Here is a 23,563-nt window from a genome sequence, read left to right on the forward strand (position 1 = left end):
ATAGGGGAGCTGAGGCAGGTGCCGTCACCCCCACTCACCTCCCTGCCTTGGCGTCACAGCACGTGGACCTGCAGAACTTCTCCTCCAGCTGGAGTGACGGGATGGCCTTCTGCGCCCTGGTGCACTCCTTCTTCCCCGACGCCTTTGATTACAGCGCCCTGAGCCCCACGCAGCGGCGGCAGAACTTTGAGCTGGCCTTCACCATGGCCGAGTGAGTATGGCCAGGCCGCTGGTGGCCAGCCCCGCCCGGTCCCCAAGCCTGAGTTCTGCCCCATGTCGAGCATGGGGGTGGGCAGGATCCGAGGCAGAGCCAAGAGCCTTGAGGCCATCCAGCCCGTTGCCCGCACAGGTGGGAAGACTGTGGCCCAGAGCGGGGATTTGCCCAGGCCACCCAGCACTCGGTGGTACTGCTCTCCTTTTCTCGTGCTCCCACCTCTGGTGTGCAGTCTGTGAGACCAGCCACAGACAGAATGTGAGGGGCGGTGGGACAGGGTCCCCCAGAGCGCTGTTGGTGGCTTGAGCCAGCCCCAGCTGCAGATCACAGGAAATTGAATAATAGCTGCCTGGGGGACGTTTTAACTTCTCCTGTCGGTAGATTTTGCTTCCCTAAATGTCATTGCAGTGTTTAATGTGAAATTGCCTACCTTCTTAAGCCCCGCTCATAGGGAGAAAATTGGGTGGGAGGTGATTCCCGGGTCAGGAGGAGCTTGGGGAGGTTGGGATTTGGTTATCAGCTAACAGCAACCCCCAGGGCATCCCGGGAGCGGCAGTCAGGGCTGTGGCCAGGGTGCCTTCCAGCTGTGCAGGCAAGGAGAGTTCAACAAAGGGATTCCTTACATGAGTGTGGGCGGGAGCAAGGCTCCAGCAAGGTGTGAGCCCTGAGCAGCCCAGTGCCCCCGGGTTGGGAAGAACTCTGTGGGGAGGGCTGGCTGATGGGAGCTGTGCTTCTGGGCGGTGGATGCTACCGGCTCACAGTGACCCGGCAGGAAGGGAGCTGCGGGAATAAATACTCTGCCTTCACCGTCCTCCTGCCCTCACCCTCCTCCTGCCCTCACCCTCCTCCTGCCCTCACACCTGGACCTCCGGTGGGCTAAACGCAGAAGGGCGGGGTTCCTCCCCAGGGAAGGCACGGGGCAGAGATGAGGGTGCTGAGGGCTGCCTGGTGCTGAGCTTCGTGGAATTAGGGGAAGGAAGGTCAGAGGGCAGGAAGGCCTCCCCAGACCTGAGTTTCCCAGAGGGGACAGTTATCATCCTCTCCGCCCTTTGTGCCTGGTGGAGTGAGCCTCTGCAGTCCGTGTGTGCCTGACCCGTTTTGTGTCTTGTTTGCGTTGCCGGTGCCTGTGTCCAGAAGGTGTTCTTCTGTGCTGGTTGAATTGGAGGAGCCCTACCCACTGAGGAGCTGGTCACTGCCCAGAAGCATAGCTCCCTTGCCTGCCCTCCTCAGTCCATTCCAGCCCCCATCCCAGCCCGACCCCTGGCCCCAGACCCGGCCAGGGAAGAAGTCGGAGCTGACAGGGTCCAGCCATGTGCTCAGTGCCGCAGGTCCCGCTCTGGGGACAGAACGGAGACCCTGGCTCTGAGCTCCCTGGCCTGAGCCATCGGAGTACCAGTATTGCCCCCGTGGTGTTGTCTCGGATGACGTGCGTGGACTCTCGGCCCCCTTGGGGTCATAGGAACTCCTTGTATACTTTAAAAGCCTTCTCTTTCTTGGCTGCCTGGGATTAGCTGTCATCCTAATTGCAGAAACAGCTTTGGACGGAGTGTGTTACACAACTGGATCCAGACGACGGCGAAGCAGAGCCAAGTGTAGTGGCATGATGTTGGGGAGGGGGCCCAGCTGCTTGGAAGCTTAGACAGGGTGACTGTCAGGGTGTGTGAGGCCAGGACTCTGACGTGGGCACCCCAGGACCCCCCACCGCTGGGTGAGGCCGCGCTCGGCTGCCAGCGTTTTTCTCCATCAAGTCCAGTGGGCCCCGCAGTGCCGGCTCATGCCCTGGCTGCCTTGGTCACCCACAGCCCTGGACCAGAGAGAAGGTGGTGGCCCTGCATCCCAGCTCACAGGGAACACAGCTTCCCTTGGCAGCCAGAGCCAGGGCGGTTCGTGGCTGTGCCTTCCCAGCACGACGTTTGAGCTCCAAACAGATGTTTCTTCTATTCCCGAGGGTGGGGCAGTGGGGGAGCCTGCTCCAAGATTTTGCCTCCCTCCTCCCCAGAGCAAACAGCGGGGTAAAAACTTGGCCCTTCCTCCCCCATGGCCTGAGCCTGCTCCCGGCTAGGGAGGGGAGGATGGTCTGGAGGCCCCTGAGATGGGGTCGTGTTTTGTGCTGACTGCGAGAGGGCCGGGGTGGGGGCGCCCCGGGCAGGCCTGTGTGGGAGTCTGGGAAGGTGCCTCCCTCGTGAGTCATCCGGGAGATTGGCTCACAGGTTTGGGGGACGGCTGGGAAGGTGGGCCCGCCTGCCCGAGGCCTCTTGGGAGGACGGCAGCTTGGCACACCTAGTTTCTTGGACAATAAGCTGGTTGGAAAAGCTGGAAAGAAAGCATAGGGACACTTCCATGAGGATACTGGCTACCAGTGTCTTAACAGATGCTCATTAGTTTTGCCAGCAAAAGGCAAGCGGACACGGGGGGCTGTTAGAAGCCGTCCAGAGTTACACAGGCAGCAGGACAGAGCTGAGAGAAGGGCAGTCTGTAAACAGGCAGAGTCGGGTGACCGGAGCCCGGGCTCTGATGAAGGCACAGCCTTTGGGAAGGAAAAGAGGACATGGACAGGGCCCCCAAACACTGGGTCCACCTCCCATCAGGAAGGAGATGTTTCCAGACTCTTCTGTGAGCAAGGGCCTTAAAAGCCCAGAGATGAATCTGGAGCCTGTGAGGTGGGAGTGGTTTGGGCTGCCCCTTCTCCCAACAATTGACCGTCACAAGCATTCCCGGGGCCTCCTCTGTGTGAGTGATGCGGTGTTGACAGCGAAGTGAGCTCCCCGCGTTGGACAGGTGTTCAGGACTTGGAAAGCAGGAGGACCAGCCCCTGTTCTGGGTGCTTAACCCTCTGAACCCTTCTCCCCACACCTCCGGGTGGAGTGTGGGCCCGGGGCCGGCCGTGCTGCTGAGGCTCCCGCTGGCCGCGCGGGGGATGTGTTCTGCTCTCCTGTTACGGCCGAGCAGAAGGAGCTTCCAGGCTATTTGTAGTGCCCATGTGTCTCTAAAACCAGAGAGGAGGCTGGAGTCCGAGCCCAGGCGTCCCAGTCTGCATGTAGAGAAGGCTTAAGACAAATAAAAATAGCCCCTCAAACACCTCCTCCATCTGCCTTACAGGCCAGCCCGTAGATCACAATAGCCATGGTAGGAGGACACCCTCCAAACCTCTTTTAACCCCAGACGAGGTGGGACTAAGAAAATTCATTGAGAATTGCTAGTAGGCAGATGCTAACGCTGGTTCTCGCTGTGCTGTGACACTGAAGTAACTTGTACTTTCTCCTTTGGCTGTGATTCCATGTCATGTGAACTATTTGAAACAAATTCGTATTTTCACAAAAGCAGTTTTGTTTTCCTTTAAAAGGCCATGGGGGCCTCTGATGCTTGAAGACAGAAAGGTTTTCTATAAAAGTCAGTGCTCATCATCATTCTCCCTTTCCCACCTCCTGTCTCAGGAGCCGCATCCGCAGCTTCTAGGAGTCTTGTCGGTACCATCAGAGGTGGTTGGGGTGGGTGGGGACCGGATGGCTATGGCTCGGTCCCCTGGTTGCGTGCCGGGGAAGCCAGCACCTTGCGCATGGCTTCCTGTCCGGAGTCAGGCCTCAGCACCCATCCTGACCGCCACCCTGCACAGGGGCAGGGATGTCATTCCTGGGAGGGTCAGTGTGGCCTCTAGAATGAAGAAGGGGGTCAGCCCGTTCTCCCTGCACAAGTTGGACAACACCTGGTATGTGCTAGTGATTCTGGGTGCCCTCCATGAAGAGGGCTGGAGAGAAACCAGAACCAGCTCAGAGGAGAGGGTCCCAGGTACCCTTTGGAGGCGCAATGAAGGAACCAGGGAAAGATGGGGATCTAAAGATTCTCTTCCAACAGGACTCTTTCGTGGGCAAAAAAAATTAGACTGAGTACAGCCTCGTGGGGCCAATAGGTTAGAAGTACCAAGAGGCAAAACAGCATAAGAAATATGAGGGAAACATCCCTGTGGCCAGAGCCACCTGCAGAGGGATTCGAGCTGTCCTTGGAGGAAATGAGCACCCCTTCCCTGGACCTGGAAGTGAGCATGGCTGGTGCAGGGCCTCCACTGTCCAGCTGGGCAGGGGTCGGGGTTTGGAAGGTGGGATCTCAGTTCTTATCCACGGCTGCGGGTTAGGGTTCTGATGCTGCCCTCGCGTCCTGGGGAGACTGCTGAGGCCACTGGTGTCGTGCTGATACCCTGTGCATTTGTGCAGAGCTGTTTACACACACCTAGGATCCTCTGACAGCAGCCCTGGGAGGGAGGGAGGGAGGGAGCTCTCCTTGTGCTGCAGGTGAGGAGAAGGGCAGCAGGTGCTATGTGATAGCATCTCAAGAGGTGAACCCAGGCCCCCGGCCACTCCAGGAACTCAGATTTTCAATCCTCGACTATCGACAAAGCATCTTTGCATGTGCACCCTTATCAGAGCTCCGACTTCCCTGACCCTGAGCCCTGCCCTGGCCCATCCTGGGAGCAAGGGTGCCTGCTCATTGGGCCAGAACCACTCGCAACCCCACGAAGCCACTGGATTCCCTTACCAGACCGAGGGGGAGGCGGCAGTGGGTTCCAGGACAGATGTCTCCATTTCGCCCTGACATTTGGTTTCTGATAAGAGGCCTGGCGTCAGGCCAGCACCACAGAACAGGGCCCCATGCTAGTGTTACAGGGAGCCGGTGGGGCCTGGTAGGAAGTGCTTGGGGTACAAGGCACCTGACAATACACCAGCTCCCACCAAGAACCAGCCCGCCGGGAGGGGGAGCAGAGGTGGGAGTTGGATTAAGCAATGGGCAGAGCCAGGATCTGAACCCAGCTCGTTAGCCTTCCAATTCGGGGCTCCTCTCTGATGACCCACTCTGCTTCTGAGAATGATGTGTGATCATAAAAACAGCAGCAGTGATCATGTCTAACGCTTACTGAGCTCTTTCTACATGCCGGACACCATTCCAGCTGGCTTGCATGGTTTGCTCCCTCATCCTCACACCACCTTGTGAAGTGGCTGCTATCTCAGATGGGGAAACTGAGGCCCCAAGAAGTTGTGTGTTGCCCAAATCGTATCACTAAGAAGGATGCAGCTGGGGCATGAACCCTGACACTCACACACTTACTGATACAGAGGGAAAATCCGAGGGACCCTAGTATTACACACAGCTGTCGAAGGAAGGACACTGAGGATTGGACCAAGTGCGATCACTTTGGGCCTTTTGATTTGGCCTGATAAGGTCAGACCGGCCACATCTGGCGCCGGTGGGGAGTGGCGGGGTTGGGGGGAGCGCTGCTCAGCACTGCCGAGGATCCCCGCTGTTACTTCCCGGTGCAGCACTGAGAGGCTGAGATGCTGAGATGCTCAGTGCTGTGTCCCTTAAGGGAGATGCTCATCTCTCCGCTTCCTCGAAACCTTCAGTCCCCCCTCCCAGCTAGGACCGGTGGAGGGAACAGCTCTTTTTCCAGCTCAGTGAAAGCCCCCAGTTTCTACGCACATCTACACCAGTGGGCCAGAAATTAAACCAGTATTCTCCCAGAGCGTGAGGCCCAGGGCCCAGGGCCGGCTGGCACAAGATGATTTTAAGCAATTTTTAAAACTCTGAGTTGTGACACTTGAGTGGATAATAAAGTCAATTTTGTAGCTCATGACCAGTATTTAAAAAAAAAAAAAGAGGTGGAGAGAGAAATAAAGATGAAATATAGAGAATATATGAATAATATAGAGTATTTTTGTGAAACTTTATTTCCACATATATGTATGTGTGTGCTGAATCATGATGATGAAAAATCTCTGTGGGTCATGGTGAAAAAAACGTTAAAAACACTGTTTTAGGAGGCATGTGGGTGAATTTACTTTTTTATTCATTTTCCATTCATTTTTATAGTCTGTGCTGATTTTCCATATACTGCTGGTAGAGTTTTTTTTAGTGAAATTTAATTTCGAAACTAAATTTTTATTAATAAAATTAAACTAAATTAAGTTAAACTAAATGAATAAAATTTAATTTTTTAGTGGAGAACTTAATGTAGTAAAAGTTCAAAGTGACATTGAATTTCATTGAAAATTTGAAGTAGGTCTAGTTACGGAAAAATACAAGTTGTGAGGGTGGTTTTGGATGTGGGATTTGGGGGAACACTGTGTTAGATGAAGTTAACTCCAAAAGCTCTTCTGGGGTTATGTGAATTCCCTTCTGGGGGTTCCAGGCTGAGTTATGTTCTTTGCAGTGATGCTGGCAGATGGCGGGGGGGCCGGCGTTCTGATGGGGCTTCTGTGTTTCAGGAATCTGGCCAACTGTGAGCGCCTCATTGAGGTGGAAGACATGATGGTGATGGGCCGTAAGCCGGACCCCATGTGTGTCTTCACTTACGTCCAGTCGCTGTACAACCACCTGCGCCTCTTTGAATGAAGCCCCTTTGGGGCTGGAGAGCCGACCCCTGGAGGAGACGGTGGGGCCGCCTCTGTCCCCAAGTCAGGACGCCCCCCCCCCCGAAGAGTTGCATTCTGGTGTGGGAGCGCCATTTGTTCTATGCCACGTGACCGCGCTCCCCCACCTACCCAGCTGCGTTACTGATGGGAGGTACCACTCAGCTGCGCTCGGACTGCAGCCATCACAGCTCGAAGGAAAAGGAAGTATTACCAGAGAGAGAGAGAGAAATTGGTGCTAAGTCATTCTCTTCCTTAAAAAAATGCTTGCCTGTAGGTTCTGGAAGGCTGAATCGCAGTGTTCCCTCTGCTGAACTAGATCCATTGGCTTTACAGGGTTGCGTTGATTACCGAGTGTTTTGTTTTTTTTTTTTTAATCAAAATACCCAGAGTTTTCTACTTCCTCACACTATTGTAGGTTCTCTTCCTCCCTCTGGGCCACTGCCAGGAAACAGACGCTTAATCAGCAACTTGACAAAGACCGAAGTCTTGGGAAGAAGCCGTTTAATCACTCCCAGGTCCTGGGCAACAGATGACCTTTGAGTCACCTCGGCTCTCTGGGGAGATGGGAAGGCTCTCGCCTGGTCCCAGAGCGGTCCTGTCCTTCCCAGGAGGCCCCACAAGTGTTTGGCTAAGAATAGGCTCTCGGGAAGTTAACACTTCTAGGGAAGGACGGACAGGCCTTTGGTGCTGCAAGGTGGTTTCTATTCACAGCTTTTTTAGGAGTTTTGCTGCAGATATTTATAAAAAGTAACGCCATCTGTACCCACTGACCGTTTGTACATAAAAAGACGTGTCTCACTTCGCTTGGGATTTGTCGTTTCTGTTGGGAGATGGGGGACCTGGGAGTAAGAGATTTCGCACACATTCCGAATGAAAATCTACTTAAGTCCCCCCTTGACTATTTCTGTACCCAAATCACTGCCCAGAAAGTTGAAACTCACATTTTCTGTTTCTGTCTTTGCTGGTCAGCCACCCATCTCCATGTCATCGAAGGAGTGTGGACATAAAGTTCCCCCTCACAGATCTGTCCCCTGGATGTTGACTGACAGATCTGTGACCAGCAGTGGGGTGGTCCCGCACGTGGGGGAGCCCCTCGAGGGGCGCTGGTTTATTTTCACAGCTGTTTGGTGGTAGGCTTTTAGTAGAACATCTTTTTATTTTAATTTTTTTTGAAGTGTAGTTGATTTACAATGTTAGTTTCAGGTGTACAGCAAAGCGATTCAGCTATACATATACACACTTTTTTTTTCAGATTATTTTCCATTATATGTTATTACAAGAAATTGAATATAGTTCCCTGTGCTCTACAGTAGGTCCTTGTTGTTTATTTATAGTAGAATATCTTGAGACTCTATAAAGCCACTGCCATTAGCTTATTCTTATTCAAGAAGCATTTTCTAATGGAGTTGGGTTTTAGCTATAAACTTGGAGAAGTTCCCTTTAAGGAGCTAATAGGCATCTTCAGCCCATGCAGTGGGTTCTAAACACCAGCATGTGTGTGCCTTCTCAGAGTCACCTGTGGTCCCTTGTGTTGGGGGACAGAGCTCTTCGGGGGGTATCGGGAGGAACACAGCAGAGCATGCCAGGTGGGTGAGCCATAGCGTAGTTTCGGCAGATTTGTTTGTTCAGGCTGCAGCCCTCGTTCAAGCCTTTGGATACTCCCACAGTGGGAACCACTCCCTTTCCAGCTCTCATCTCTCGGAGGCTCGGGAAAGGTGAGCTCTATTATTAGCAGAGACACAGCGCCTGGTCTTTTTTTCATACTGAAGCTTAGGGTTTCAAACCTAAAGCCAATTTGGGAACACAAGGGCTCTATCTATAAAAAGCCTGCCTATACATTACGAGTCCTCATGCGTGTTCAGTGGAACTCCCCTGAACTGCAGACGGGGGCTGCACCTCTGCACATAAAACAGCATGTCCTGCTGGATTTAGAAACTTCTCTTAAACTTGAGGGAGGGTGTCTGTCATGTCTCGCATTCAGAATAAACACAGACTAGATATTTTTAAAGTAGGTTCTGTGATGTTCTTATCTGTGTTTTGGGAGGAAGGGGGAGACCAGGGCTCATCAGCTTTAAGGGGTTTTAAAACTTGATTACCTCCAGGACTAAAGCCTGAGGCTTCCAAGGTGAGGGAGCGGGGCTGGATACAAGAGGGCTGCACAATCTCAAGACATTTGGAAACCATCCTTTTAGATCAGGCTTACACGACATTTCCCATTTGTGAAATTTGATTTTGAGTTGCCTACCATGGTACAAATGGTTTCATGTGGTTGGGTTTTTTTTTTTTTCCATCTCTCTCCTGAGAATTATTTCTCAGAGCTGCTTATAAGATTCTCCTGCTTTTCCAGGTAGATTCCTTCACCTGGATTTGGTTAAAACTTATTGGGTCTGACCAAATTGGCTTGTGTGTTTCCCCAAAGTGAATGTGTTGCCGGAGCCAAGAGGGGTTTTGGCTTTTTCTGACAGCTGACGGAGATTTTTCAAGGCAAATGAGAGCTTATGAGCACTTTCTGAATATGATATTGTGTATGCTGGTTAGAGGAGAACGTTCAGGCCAGGTGTTTGGGGAACAGCCTGTGAAGGCCAATGAATTTCGCAAATGTGTCAGATGAAGTTCTCAGCTTTCACCGTTGCAGTGGTCAGTGCTCTGTAACTGGAGGAGACAAGCATGAGAGGACATTTTCTGCCATCCCTGGCCTGAGAGATGCCAGACAATTGGCTGGCAGGCTAAAAATGCTGATTGTGATGGTCGGTTTGCGGTGGGACCAGCTTGTTTCCTCTTTGTTTCCTAGCTACGCTTTCAGGACCCACACGATCCTCTGCTCTTGCTGAACGATGCATGTTCTTGGTAGGGTTATTTTCCATCTTGATCTCTCTTGCTTTTAAGATTTGGCTGAGGCTTGCTTTCAGAGCCTTTGATCTCTTATCTCGCAGGTCTTGGACTTGCTTTGACATCAAACAGCCCCCTATTGCCCTTTGAAAGAACACTCAGGCTTGCCTCCTCCCTAGAAAGCACCAAACAAGAAAAGGAGGGGGCCAAGAATGCTGCGCTCTCTGGGGCACCCAGGCAGCCTCTGTGGGAGGGAGACGGTCTGACCAGGTACAATAAAGAGCTGATGGAGGCTCTGAATCAGGGCAGGTGATATGGGTGCTAACACCTGACAGATGCCAAATAGTATTTGGGTGCATCTTGACTTTCTCCCCTGGTCCCTTGAGTTGACCCACTGCTGTCACACAGGCAGGGGCAAAATCTGTATGTTTTACAAACCCAGTTTTTAATCATTCACAGTTACAAGTGTCCTGAGTGTGTTTGATGTCTCCGTAGAGGTGCATTGTTGGACCCCCCCCTTCCTGACATCTTTGACCCAAACTCTCAGGTTCCCCCTACCTGTTAGTCTCCATCATAGCTTCCTTTCTCTCCATCCATTGCTCCCCTGTGCTGTGTCTTATGCTCTGTGCTCTGTCTTCTACATCAGGGGTTCATAACCCAGGGCTGGCGTGGCTTTGGAAGTCTGGATGTCCAAATTGAATGTTTTATACTCCCTTTTCCCTCTAAAACTGGTTCCTTCTCCAATGTTTGCTACCTCGGCAAATAGCGACATAACCACTACCCTTCATCCATGCCAGGGACCTGAAAGTCACCTTGTACCTGGCCATCGTGGACCGACTGTCCTTTCATGCATCGTGAACCAAGCATTTGCAAAACCCTCGCCCGTGAAGCCTCAAGATTTCTACTGAGTGTCCTGGAGCATCAGAGCTGTTAGTTTTCCCCAAGGTTTTATTCTGAAAATCCTCAAATTCACAGAAAATTGAAAGGAGAGTTCAGTGAACATTGTGTGTGCCTTTGCCTTGACAACAGTCTGCCATGTTTGTGTCCTGTCTCTCTCCGTTTCTCTGAGCCACTTGGAAGTAAGGTACCGACATCCTGACACTCAGCCCTAGATCCTTCAGCAGGTATCTCGTGAGAATAAGAACATTCTCCCACATAAGCACAGTATGTTAGCACGCCCAGGAAATCGAACATTTATTCACCTCATGTACAGACTACATTCAAATTTCCCTGTTTCCACGTGTCTTTTATGGCTGTTAAAGAATTTTCAAACTCCAGGTTCCAATCAGAGTTCACACACTGCATGTGATGGTTATGTCTCTTTAATCTCTTTTCATCTAGAATGGTCTCTCCACTTTTTGTTTACTATTTTTCACCTAACTCTTTTGAAGAGCCCAGGCCGGATGCCTCAGACTGTTCCCCATTCCGCTCTTGCTGGTCACCTCCTGAGGAGATTCAGGTGAAACGTGTTTGGCACCAATACAGCCCAGGTGATGGGTATCCTGTGGCGCCCATCAGGAGAACAGGCGGCAGGTTTGCCCACTGTGGGCCACGGGAGGGTTGGTGGCATGGTGAAGGGGCTCCAGCAGACCTCTCCCCTGCCGTCTCTCCCCCGGTAATTAGTTAGAAATCTGTGAGTGATGTTCTTGAGACCATGTGCGTATCCCATGTCAGTGTCCCGTCCCTCGACACTTTTAGGATTATTGACTGATGATTTTTGCCTGATTCTGTGATTAGACAGGAGCTGAAAAGGGTGCTTTTTTAAAAATTGTTTTTAAGTTACTTTTTGTTTGTTTTTTTGGAGGGAGGTAATTAGGTTTATTTGCTTATTTATGTGTTTATTTAATGGAGGTGCTGGGGGTTGAACCCAGGACCTCATGCATGGAAACACGTGATCAGAACAATTACCTCCTAAGCCGGCTTCCAGGCCTCCATTCATGGCCTTCTCTAACCCATCCTCTGTGCAGGGCCACCAGGGAGATCTTCCAGTGCAAATCTGACTGCATCACCACCTCCACTGAATGGATTCCTGTCACCCGTAAGATAAGCGATTCCTCATCAGGGCATTGAAGACCACCTAACCTGGCTCCAACTCTCACCTTTACCTTTGTCCCCCACTGTTCACCTGAATCCTTCATGTTCAGAGCTCACTCTAAACATCACCTTCTCTGGGAGGCCTTCATGGACGGCCCTCCACCATCTCTGTTCCCAGAGCGCCATAAACTTACTCTGTCCTCTCACTCACCACTCTTGTCACTGAACTGTAAGCACCAGGAGGTCAGAGAGCGGGCCTGGCTCCCTACTGGGTGCCCATGACCTAACAAGAGCCTGACACACAGTAGGTGCTTCATGAGTATTTTTTGAATAGATGCTCTGTGCCAGGCGAGCACAGGAGGAATGGGCTGAATGAATTGGCTGTTCTGGGCGCCTCGGCCCCGGCCCAAGTTTCTGAAGGTTAAGGGCTTCCTTTCAGAATGAATCAGGTGCCGCTGCGTCTCCTTCCAGCGGGACGTGCTAACCCAGCATTGCTTCAGTTCCAATCGCAGGAGACTCCTGACCGGCAGCGGGCAGAGCAGAGTCAGGTGTTTGTTTGTGGAGCAGATGTTGCTAAATGGAGGCGAAGGGAACAGGCTGTCACTGAGCTTCTCCAGGCTTGAACTGGAACCACCATGGGTTAAGAGGTTCAGATTTCAGCCCCCAGAGGGCAGCATCCCTGCCTTGGATGAGGAATGGGAATTAGTGTCATGGAGAGTCCACTGGGAAGGTTTCCTTCCCTTGGGTCATTAGCAGAGCCTGGAAAGAAAGAAAATCACGTTCGGTTAGAACGGATGAGTGCTGAGAACACCGCGGGGATCTGCTGCACTGGTCAGAAAGCAAAGCGGGGTGGGGGACGGGGTGGGAAAGCAGACCATGGCCAACCACCCCCCCACCCCGCCTCCATACCTCCCTGAATGACCCCCAGGGCAGCACCTTCCGGTGACTGAAACCCCGCCTGCAGCAGAGTACAGCATCAGATCCGTCCTAGTGAGGCGAAGCAAATTGCATTAACCACATGGCACATGGCAGAATCACAGAGCAAACCACTGCCAAGTTTATGCATGGATTCCCTGGGGGGCAGAAAGAGGGCTGTGTGCTCATCCCCCTTCCCCCTGCCATCCCAGCCTTGGACAGACTTTGCAAACAGTAGGTGCTCAGGGAGGCTCTGTTGATTGGACTGGGATAGATCATCTGCCCACATGTTGACACCACTCCGCTGTCCCGGTTCCCATCGCATTGCACGTTGGCAACTTTGGGGGACGCCAGGCCACTTTATCCCTCTATTAAAGGCTTGGATGGAACTGAAGCAGGTCTGCGAAGGGGAAGCTGATTCACAAGGGTCTTGCCTCCCACTGTGGCTTTCCCTCCGCCCTCCGCCCCCCGCTTCCCGGAGCAGAGCTGGGCTCTAAGCACAACCAGGCCCACCCCCCGAGAGGCACTGATTCTCCAGAGAAAAACTCAAGGTTCTGTCCAGAACTGTGTCCCCTACCCTGTCACTGCAGTTTTCGTCTGGGCCTAGGAATCTCATTCCAAAGGAGATCTGTTTGTTTCTTTCTGTTACTTTATCCTCAGGCTTACGCTACCCAAGGAGAGTGACTAAGGGGAAACAGAATATTTTCAGCCAGGGGCCATCACAGTTGCTGTATCAAGTATCTTTTGGGGCAGTGGATTTCATGACAGGTGTGTTTTTATTCGGGAAAAATAATGCACTTAATTTAGAGGGATGGACTTCCCTTCCAAGAACATGCCCTCCCTCTCTCCCCTGCCCCCCTTCCACCTTCCAGTATCGCCTACAGTGATGGCAACCACCGTGTTTAGCCTGGAGAGACCACACCACCATAAACCAGAAGACCCCCCTTCTAGTCCATACTTTAAATGACTATGTAAACTCATGGAGCCATAGTTTTCTCCTCTTTCAGGTGAGCATCAGTTCTGCACCACCAGCGTGGAAGGGATGGGGAGGGGGGATTAGTGAGATGATCTTGAGAGGACAGCGGTCCTCACTGGGACAGCAAGATGTGAATGGTGCCCTGTGTTGGTCTCAGCCCTCTTTCAGGCCAGAGACCTGAAGGACAAGGCACAGAGTGGAAAGGGGACTGGGTTGGGGTGTTTTCTGAAATTGCCCTTGCCCTATGATTGGGTATTTTTTCCTTTATTTTTAAAAAAAATTGATTTCAGTAAAACAAAACCTACATCCTTTAAAAAACTATTTTATCAACGTAATACATGTATGTAGATTAAAAAGTCAAATGGTACTAAAAGACACACTGAAAAGCCCTAGCCCTTTCCCCGCCCACACCCTCACCCCCTCTTGCTCCCCAGAAGGACCCATCCTTACAGTTATTTATTCTATTTCCCTTTGTATTTATCGCTCTATTTCTAATTGACATTGTTTCACTCTTCTCTCTCGATTTTCCCTTTGAATACATCCCTTGACCTCCCACAATGGGAGGTAAGAATGTGCTTCTTCCACACCATGACCCCATTACTTTCTCCCAGTCAGTCCCCCCACTCTCCCAACGTGGTCACATCACAATTTTTGGTCAAAGCAATGGTCACTGTTCACTTGGTTATGACTGTGCAAATAGTGTTCAACTCAGATTTCTCCCCAACCAAATTCTTATCTTCTTCCCCAAACCTGCTGTGGTGGTTTTAAAACATGTTCACAAATCCTTGGACTCTCCTTGCATCAAGAGAGGAAACTGATCCCCTGCCTACTTGAATATGGTGACTTGATTCTAAGGAGTAGAATGTAGCTGCAGAGATGCTGTGCTGCCTCTGATGCTGGGTCATAAAAGGCGATGTGGCTTCCCTCTCTGTTGTGGGACACACCCTGTGGAGCTCTGGGAAACCATGTAAGGAGTCCAGCTCTTCTGAAGCCACCATGATGGAGAGAGCATGTCGAGACACCACGGTGGGAGACAGAGAGAGGGAGAAAGAGAGAGAGAAAGGGACAGAGACCATGAAGATACGGATGTCTGAAGAGCCCCACCTGGTCCGTCCTCCAGCTATCCTAATCTTCTAGTCCAACCAGCAAGTCAGACATGTGCAGCTGAGCCCAGTCAACCCCCAAAACCACGAGAGCTAATAATAAATAGACGATGGTGGTTGTTTTATGCCACTAAGTTGGGATTGGTTCAACAAGGGGTAACAGGGTCATTGCTTCAACTTCGGTCTCCTCATCTCATTTGACTGCCCCTTCATCTTTCCAGTTGCTCAGACCAAAAATCTTGGGGCCACTCTTGACTTCTTCTTTCACACCTCACATCTGTTATGTCAAGAAATATTTTGGCTCTGCCTTCCAAGTGTACCCAGAGTCCACTCACTTCTTAACACCTCCAATCCTGGTCCAAGCCACCATCAATCCTCTTGGGCCATCATGATTGGATCACTGTACTAGCCTTCTAACTGCAATAACATCTCTTTTTTTCTATTTTCTGGGGGGGGAGGGAGGTAATTAGATTTATTTATTTTTTTTTAATGGAGGTACTGGGGATTGAACCCAGGACCTCATGCATGCTAAGCACACGCTCTACCACTGAGCTATACCCTCACCCTGCAATAGCATCTTACTTCTACCTTTCTCCCTGCTATAGTTTATTCTTCACACATCAGGCAGAAGTTTCCTGCTAACATGTGAGTCAGATCACAAAACCCTGCGGCAGTGCCCATCTCACTCAAAGTCCTCACAGTAGTCTGCAGAGCCTTCACATCCTGGTCCCTCTTATCTCTCTGACATCATCCCCCAGTCTTCTTCTCCCCCTAATTCTGCTCCGGCTCCACTCTTCTTGCTAGTCCTCAGATGCACTAGGCTCATTTCTATTTTAAACCCTTTACATGAGTCGTTCTTTTATTTTATTTCCAGAACTAATCATTACTTTTTGTTTTTTATTTGCTTAGCATTCCATATACCAATCACTAATTTTTTCCCCAAGTGCATCAGCATTTCTGGATACTATTTTCTATGTCCTCAAACGTGTCCTTTTCTTTATTCCTTGAGTGCCTCCCTTCTGGTCCCCTCTCTATGTCATCCTGGCATTTCCTTTCACTGCCTTCCTGTATTGAATCCCATGAATTCTAGTTCCACAACTCCTTTCTTAATTTACTTTCCCATTTGGTTGGCACACATCCTGCAGTAGCTATTTCAGAAAAGATACATGTGTGAGGTAAAATTTAAATCCTTGCATGTTTGAAATGTTTTATTCTACTTTTATACTTCATTGATCATCCAGTTACAAGTCTTCCAGGCTGAAAATCATTCTCACACAGGAGTTCAAAGGAACTGCTCCATTATTTTCTAACATCTTTGTGGCTATTTAGACGTCTAACGCCATTCTGATTTTCTGTACTTTTTTTTTTTTTTCTGGAAGCTTTGAAAATCTTTTCCTTATTCAGGGTCTTCTGAAATTTGTGCTGGCATATCTTGGTGCGAATCTTTATTCATGATGTCAGGCACTTAGTGGGACCTTTCAATCTGGAGATTCATGTCCTTCAGTTCTGGAAAATGGTATTGTTTTTGCTAGAACTTCCTTCCTCCCGTTTCTCTTTTCCCCTGTTCTCTCTTGAATTCCTACTAGTTGGAAATTGGACTTCCTGGACTGGTCCTCATTCTTATCTTTCCTCAATTATTATTATTTTTAAACCTCTTGAACTCTTATTCTACATTACCTCTCGAACTTTCTTTTAAGTATTTTCTTCTTACTCTCCTTTTTAAATATTTCCAAAATCTCATTCTTGTTTTCTCATTAATTCCCTTAAAAATAACATCCTACTCTTCTTTAATGACTGTAGCATCTTATTTTATTTCTCTGAAGGAATTATTTAAAGAACTTTTATTTTTTCACATTTTTTTCCTGCTCCCATCAGCTCTGTTTCCTCTAGATTCCTTTCTCCTGCTTGTTTGGGTCCCTGTCTTTCAAATATTTGATGATCCTGGGCTGCCCATTCTTGTCTAAACCCGATTCACTAAAAAGATGAATAGAGGCTGTGAAGGAGTGGCTGGGTTTGTCAATGGGAAGGACTTAGTACAAGGTAATTGAGCCTTTTCAATGGGGGCGTGACTCCAAAATGTCAGACATCAGAGTTCTTTTCTCTGAAGCCATCAGTTATCCAGAGAACTTCTCAGATCTGCCGGCAGTGCAGGTGGGAGGGGCACGATGGGGGTGTGGAGAGGGCTGGGGTGAGCCTGCCTGTGATGCCTGTTCATTTTCAAAAGCAGAAGGAGGTCTAACCACCCCCTCACATGCCCTTTAGCCCCCAGTTTTCGTGCCAGGCCTCATTCCCAGCTTCTGGAGACCTTGGTCCTCCAAGTCCCCTGAACTTAGAGTTCAACAGAGCCAACCCCCTTCTGCTGGTTGGTCTCCTTGTCTGCAGAGACACAGAGAGTGGTCCCCAGTTCCACCAAATCAGCCATCCACCTCTCCATCTTCCAAATGTTTGTGGGACTGTCTTAGCCATGCTGTCTCTTCTCCCATTTTCTCCCTTATAGGTTTATATGTATTTATTTTTATTCCTTTGCTGCCATTTTAGGAAGGCCTTGGAAGTGGGAAGTCAGCCGTCTGCCATGCTTCCTAAGAAGTGGGTTGCATTTTAATAACAGAATTTGCTGTATCGCTCAAAGAAAAGGGAGGGCAGTTAAAATACTCAATTTGTGTGCAGGATGTATCTTCTCGCTCATAATCCACACGTGCTGTCCATGAGGGCCCAGCACATCAAATTCCCAGATGATGGACTGCCCTCCGAGGGTTGTTATGAAGATTCAGTGAACTAGGACAAGAGAAATGTGCGTTAGCACAGTGCCTGTATTTGAGTACCGAAGTACAATTACAGTTTGGAATGTACTTGACTAAGGGCTCTGGGGATTTCGGTGAACTCCTAACTATTCTGTTCTGTGTCCAAAAGCAAGAGCAGTCTTCTGTGAGCTTCTCCTGGGAGGTCCACCAGCCCCTGGGTCTCAGGCTCTGGATTTTGAGGAGGCGGAGGGGCAGTCCCTCTGGTCTCGGCCACTCGTGTACTGTGCAGAATTGGCATACATGGGGCATCCCGGCTCAGCCAGAACGTTCTTGCTTCTTGGCGTGAACCCATCTCTTTGCAAACCCAGACACTGTGTGTCTTTCTCCTCAGCCCTCTTCTAAAGTTTGCTTCTACCCATTCTTGCCCATACACATCTTTTTCAACATTCAAGTCACTCTTTAATTTGTGACAAAGAGAGCTGGGTTCTAGTTCTGCCCTTGCCATGAATTGCCTGGAAATAGCTCAGAGGTGGCATCTAGATTCAGTCTGCCCCAGTCTGAATCCCAGCTCTGCCACCAATTAGCAGTGTCCCGTGGGTAAGCCCTCAATCCTCCATGGCCTCAGCCTCCTCCTCCGTCCAAAGGAGATGATAATAATAGGTCCTAACACAGAGCCCTGCTGTGGGGATTAAAGAGCTAATCCACTGTGACGTGCCCAGCCTGGTGCTCAGCGTTCAAAAAAAGCCAGCTGTAACTCTGATTATCTTTCCCAAGTTAAACCCTCGGGCAAACTCTGTTGCTTCGAGCACAACTGGAGATGAGGACTCTTAGGGGGGATGAAACTTTTCAAACGGCTGAGGCAGAGGAAATGTGATCTCCTTGATTATGTTTGTAGCTTCTACCAGACCACATAGCAACAGAACAACATAGCAACTAATGAAAGCAATTCTGTTTTGTTCAACCTGTCAACTTGATTTTTTTTTAATGTCATTCTGACTTAAAAAAAGAAAGAAAAAAAAAACCTCCTTGAGTAGTTTCCGCATCACATAGACAAACCCCCGTGGTAAAAGTGGCATTTGATTTTTGTTTCGGCTCAAAAGCAGTACTCATCACAAATTTATAAACGAATCCCAGACTCCCTCGTTTCTCATGAGCCTGTTATTTTATAAGCTAGTTGCGAGATTGTTACCACAGGGCCCTCTAGTGGAACATAATGATTTCCTTGCGTTAGGTTGCTTAGATTTTAAATAGGAGTCCGTTTGTTTATTATTCATAGTATTAGGCTCATTTGAAGATAGGACTTATCCGCATACTTCAGGAAACTTTAAAAAAATTACTCATGATTTATTTTTCAGTCCTTTGAACTGTAAGGCTTGGTTTTCACCATCTAAGTTTCTACCTTCTCGCAGAGCTGTTCCACCACGTGGGCACATCCATCCCACTGTCGTGGTTCTCTGGGTTCAGAGGGCTGCTCTCAAATTAGTCCACAGCAATTCTGGAGGAGTAGGGAGAACAAGCCAGTTGTTCTGCACAGGATAGGGGGTGCAGTTAGAATTCCCAAGAAACTGCCTGAAATCATCCTTTTGTGCCAGCTCCTGTCCAACTTCTCCCCAGCTGGATGTGCTGAAGATCCCAGAAGGGCTCAGAATATGCTGCCCCAAAATATGCCATGTTGGCACTAGGATTATTTTGAGATGAAGGTAACTGAGAAACAGCAGATCCAGGAAAAGTTCTCTGCCCTCCCCTTATCTGCCTAAAAGTAGGGCATGGATTTTCCTTTAAGGAATGTGTCCCTCTGTCTCATGAAGAAGAGACTAACTTTTAGCACTAGAGACTGGGGTCACACTGAGATGGAGCTGCATAGGCAGACCTCACTAAAATAACCCTTATCGTCCATTAGTTTCCCCATACATTTCCTAGTCACTTTTCCAGAATTTATCACCCCTAGAAGCCCAGGTCTCCTTCCCTTTGTCTAGTCACTTCTCCACAGTGTATTGCCCTTTGTTAAAATGGTATATAAGCCCCCATGTCTAGCTGCTTCTTTGAGTTTTCACTTCTTTTTTGGGGAAGCTCCCATGCACACAAACATATTAACATCAATAAAAATTGTACTTATTTTCTTCTACGCGTTGTCAGTTTAATTTGCATGTCCCCAGAGACAGAACATAAGTGGGTAGAGGAAAAGCTTTTCCTTCCCTACAATCCCAGGTGTGGAGTTAATTGTGGAAAGGGCAGGAGGTGGGTTAGCAGCCTTTGCTCCACCCACCAGGGAGCATCTTGCAGCTGGTTTGACTCTTGAATGTTACTGCTTCATCCAATTCAGCACCTTCAGTCGCTGTGCCTGACAAGTGGCTCAAGACAAGAAACCAACCACGCAAAGAGCCCAGTGCACACTTTGCCCTGCCTCATCTTGACTTTCAAGGAGCTTTGTGTGTTCTATGAAATGCTAATCCTCCAGGGTGAAATCCAAGCTGGTTTATCCTCAGAGCTACCAGGGCCTGCAGTGACGGTGAGCAATGAAGCACTAAATTTCTTCTCCTAAGACACAAGGGGTCTATTCAACAAACTCGGTGTTGCAGCACAAAAAGCTATTCTTGTATCAGATCAACAAAGGGAACTGGTCCAAGTGCAAGGACAATTTGAGGTTTATGTTCTGTTTCCTGTGGAAAAGTGAAACGCCAGGGAAGACCACTGGTAGGACCGAGCAAGCCCCACGAAGGGGCAGCATTTCTTAAACCTAAGTTCTGATCCAGCAGGTTGATGATGGGGCCTGGGAATCCATCCTTGACCAAGTTCCCCCTGGAGAGGTTCTGATGCGATTACTGGAGGGTCGCCCACATTCTGAGAAGTACTCGATGGTATCTGCCAAGACTCAACAGCAGTTCCTATGAAAACGATCAGATGCACAAGGTCATGACCATATAGTAAAAGAATAATTACATTTTCCAGGGTTTGGCTCAATCAGACTTTGTTTGGCCCACATAAACGCTAGTAGATAGGTATTTATAAACAATAAATGTATGTTTAGCATCCTGAACTGTACTTTAAAAAAAATTTTATTGAAGTATAGTCGATCCACAATGCTGCGCTAATTCCTGGCTCACAGCACAGGGACCCAGCTGCACGTATATATGCATGTTCCCCTTCATACTCTCCTAAGAGCTGCTGGAAAATATTGAATACAGTTCCCTGTGTCATACGGCAGGACTCCGTTGTCTGTCTATTCCATATATGGTACTGAACTATACTTTTAAATAGAACATTAAGAAATAGTCATTACAGAACATTAATAAGTTGCAGCATACAAAATCAATACACAAAAACCTGTTGTGTTTCTCTTTTTTGTATATATATATTTTATTGAAATATAGTCAGTTTACAATGTTGTGTTGATTTCTGGTGTACAGCATAGTGCTTCAGTCACACATGAACATATATACATATTTGTTTTCATATTCTTTTTCACCATAAGTTACTACAAGATATTGAATATAGTTCCCTGTGCTATACAGTATGGAATTGTTGTTCATCTATTTTATATATATTAGTTAGTATCTGCAAATCTTGAACTCCCAATTTATCCCTTCCCACCCCCTTCCCTCTCTGGTAACCATAAATTTGTTTTCTATGTCTGTGAGTCTGTTTCTGTTTTGTAAAAGTTCTTTGTCTTTTTTTTAGATTCCACATATAAGTGATATCACATGGCATTTTTTCTTTCTTTCTGGCTTGCTTTACTTAGAATGACAATCTCCAGATCCATCCATGTTGCTGGAAATGGCAGAATTTTCGTTCTTTTTTATGGCTGAGTAGTGTTCCATTGTATACATCTACTACATCTTCTTTATCCAGTCAGCTGTTAGGTGGCTTCCATTATCTCACTGTTTTTAATCCATGTTACATTTTATGTCATCTTGTTTCATTTTATTTATTTTAGTGGTTACTCTCTCATGCAAGTGATACCAGTTTTCTGTTTATGGGTGTGATGTAGGGACGCCTTTTAAAATAATTTTGCTTACATGTAGATATGAGTGTGTTTGAAGAAAAATATCAAAATAATTTTACAGGTGGTACATGGATATGTCAAAAATGAAGAAGTTGGTACTAGACTGACTGAAATTTGGGAAACATAGTTTTATTCCGACCAACAAAAATCTCAGAATCACTTAAAACTCAAATGCGCCTTGCCTGAGGATTCCTAACTCTGAATATAAGCTTTGGCTGTCCACTTACTAATTTAGCAAATTCTAAGTCTTGAGTTGTATATCTGCTTTACATTCTCTTATTCCCTACCCAATACTGATGCCAGATACACTGAGTAATTATTGATAATAAGCTGTTCCACACTTGATTGGACTCATTCCTTTGCTGGCCTGTGTGGGTGCAAAATAAGGTTTTTCTTTTGAAAATATTTTCAAATAGTTGCAATTACACTTAAACTATAAAATAAACAGTTGAAAGAGAGTTCTTTTTTTCTTTTTTATTTTTCTTTTCTTTTCTTTTCTTTTTTTTTTTTTAAGTGTATTAAGAGATGCAACAGCCTCCAAGTTTAGTCATTTCAGAGGGCAGAAGCAGCGGAGGAGAGCCCAGCTGGCAGGACTCAACCATAAACATTAGTTCTTTGGTAAGGGTCTCAAGGTTTTTCTAGTTCCCTCCACCCCATGGGGGAGGGGGGAGGATTAAATCTGTGTACGGATGCAAAATACAATGGCGACCCATGATCATAATTCATACAGCTAATTTCATGTACTTTGACAAATTCTATCATATTCCTAGCAGGTCCAAGAAATTTCCCTTCCTGTAACCTGCGGTGGGGGGACCCCAGGGTCGGGGCCTCCAAAGGAAACCATTCAGGGTTATTTCGCTCCAGGTTGCCGCCCCTTTTTCTCGCCTAAGTAGGAAAGGAGACCCGCCTACCCCACGCACTCAGGAGCCGGACCACCTTCTTCAGGTGTCCTTGTGAATGCAACCCAAGGCTGGGGCTGGGGCTCGGGCCCTTCCCCCGGTGGGAAACCCGGGCTCCACTCCCTGCACACCCACCAGCAGCCGAGACTGGGGACTCTCCTGCTGGGGTGTGGGTGGGGCGGGGCAATTTCGCTCCGAAAGTAGCCCCTCCTCTGAGGGGCGCGGAATATGAATATGCAACACGAGATCCTGGGCGCACACCTGGACCAGCCACGTGTTTAATATTCATGACGCTTCGTGGTTTCCCCAGGCGCTAACGAAGGGCTCGCGAGATGTTAACGGGGCGGGCTACACGAGGCAAAGCCTCCTCTGACTGGTTGCCCTTAGAGGGAGGCTGCCTTTGATTGGCTGGCATAAAGGACGGTGCTGCCGGTTTGCCATTTGGGCGGGAGATTTGAATACCCATTTTCTTCATTTCAGGCCGTGTGGACAAGGACCTAGGCCAGCAATCTGCATGTCCCCCCAGACTGTGTAATTCCTTTATTTTCTACGTATTAGTGCCTTACCAATATTATAACCATAAAAAACATACTCTGAACACTACTCTCAGTCTGGGAGCTCCAATCCACTCCTTTTGTAGATGTAAAAACTACTCCTGACTCCTAGTCTGAGTCCGGCCACCGCCCTAGTCTGTCCTCTGAGGGGCAGGCCTAGGGTGTGAGGACCGGCTCCTCCGCCCACCTCCTCTCAACCCCCTCGCAGCCGCGGCAAACCCAGGAATCTCTCGCGCCTAACTCCCTGTAGCGCCAGGTTTGTGGCTCAGTGGTCCCGGGCCAGCCGACGGCTGCGAGGACGGACGTGGAGACACCGTCCAGCCCAACCCTGAAGCACACCTGGGGAGTCCCAGATCCAGTGAGAGCAGTGCGGCCGGAGGTGACCCAGCCGCAGAACTCCGGACTCCTAGCTAGGGGTTTTGGTCGCTGTCTCCTGCTTGGTGTCCCGCCTCTTCGTGGTAGGTTGAGACGGCCGAGCATCTGGTCCGAGCTCTCCCAGGCCACATTCCTGTGTCTCCAGAGCTGGGAAAACACAGAACTCGCGCCTGCGCAGAATCTTCCAGCGATGCTGCTTCGCACTAGACCGCGCCCCCTTTGCCTTGGTAACGCGTCATTGGTTGCCATGGAGACCGTGCTGTTTACCTCCCAGTTCTACAAGAGCCCCGAGCTCCAGCTAGGGTAAGGAGCCTCCCACCCTGAAGTTGCGTAGTAGTTCTGTCCTTGAGGTAAGTAAACCCCGGCCCCACCCCATCAACCCTTTACTGTAGCCTCAGACCTACCTAAAGTCTCGTGCCCACTGGGATCAGGCCGAATTTGGGTTTAATTTCGACCTCATTTAGCCCTAATTTCGATTTCTCTGGGAGCTACTCAGACTTATCCAGGAGTCTTGGGTTA

At 48.9% G+C, this 23,563-nt stretch overlaps 2 protein-coding genes across 14 annotated transcripts in view; both read left to right on the forward strand.

The window, feature by feature from the left end:
- Positions 1-7,417, forward strand: part of LOC105080859 (uncharacterized) — a 66,883-nt gene extending 59,466 nt beyond the window's left edge. For 10 of the 12 annotated variants that reach the window (XM_074342467.1, XM_074342463.1, XM_074342466.1 and 7 more), the window contains 2 exons: positions 60-211; positions 1,349-6,462. In XM_074342467.1, the coding sequence (XP_074198568.1) occupies positions 60-211; positions 1,349-1,580 (384 nt within the window). In that variant the 3' untranslated portion in view covers positions 1,581-6,462. The other 2 variants (XM_074342461.1, XM_074342464.1) reach the window with 1 other exon arrangement.
- A 139-nt stretch (positions 7,418-7,556) lies between these two features.
- Positions 7,557-23,563, forward strand: part of TEKT1 (tektin 1) — a 28,290-nt gene continuing 12,283 nt past the window's right edge. The window contains exon 1 of one of the 2 annotated variants that reach the window (XM_074342518.1): positions 7,557-23,394. The gene's annotated coding sequence lies outside the window, so the exon portion shown is untranslated. The remainder of the gene's footprint in view (positions 23,395-23,563) is intronic. The other variant, XM_074342519.1, reaches the window with a different exon arrangement.

This window comes from Camelus bactrianus, chromosome 16 (assembly GCF_048773025.1).
Source record: "Camelus bactrianus isolate YW-2024 breed Bactrian camel chromosome 16, ASM4877302v1, whole genome shotgun sequence".
Lineage (NCBI taxonomy): Eukaryota > Metazoa > Chordata > Mammalia > Artiodactyla > Camelidae > Camelus > Camelus bactrianus.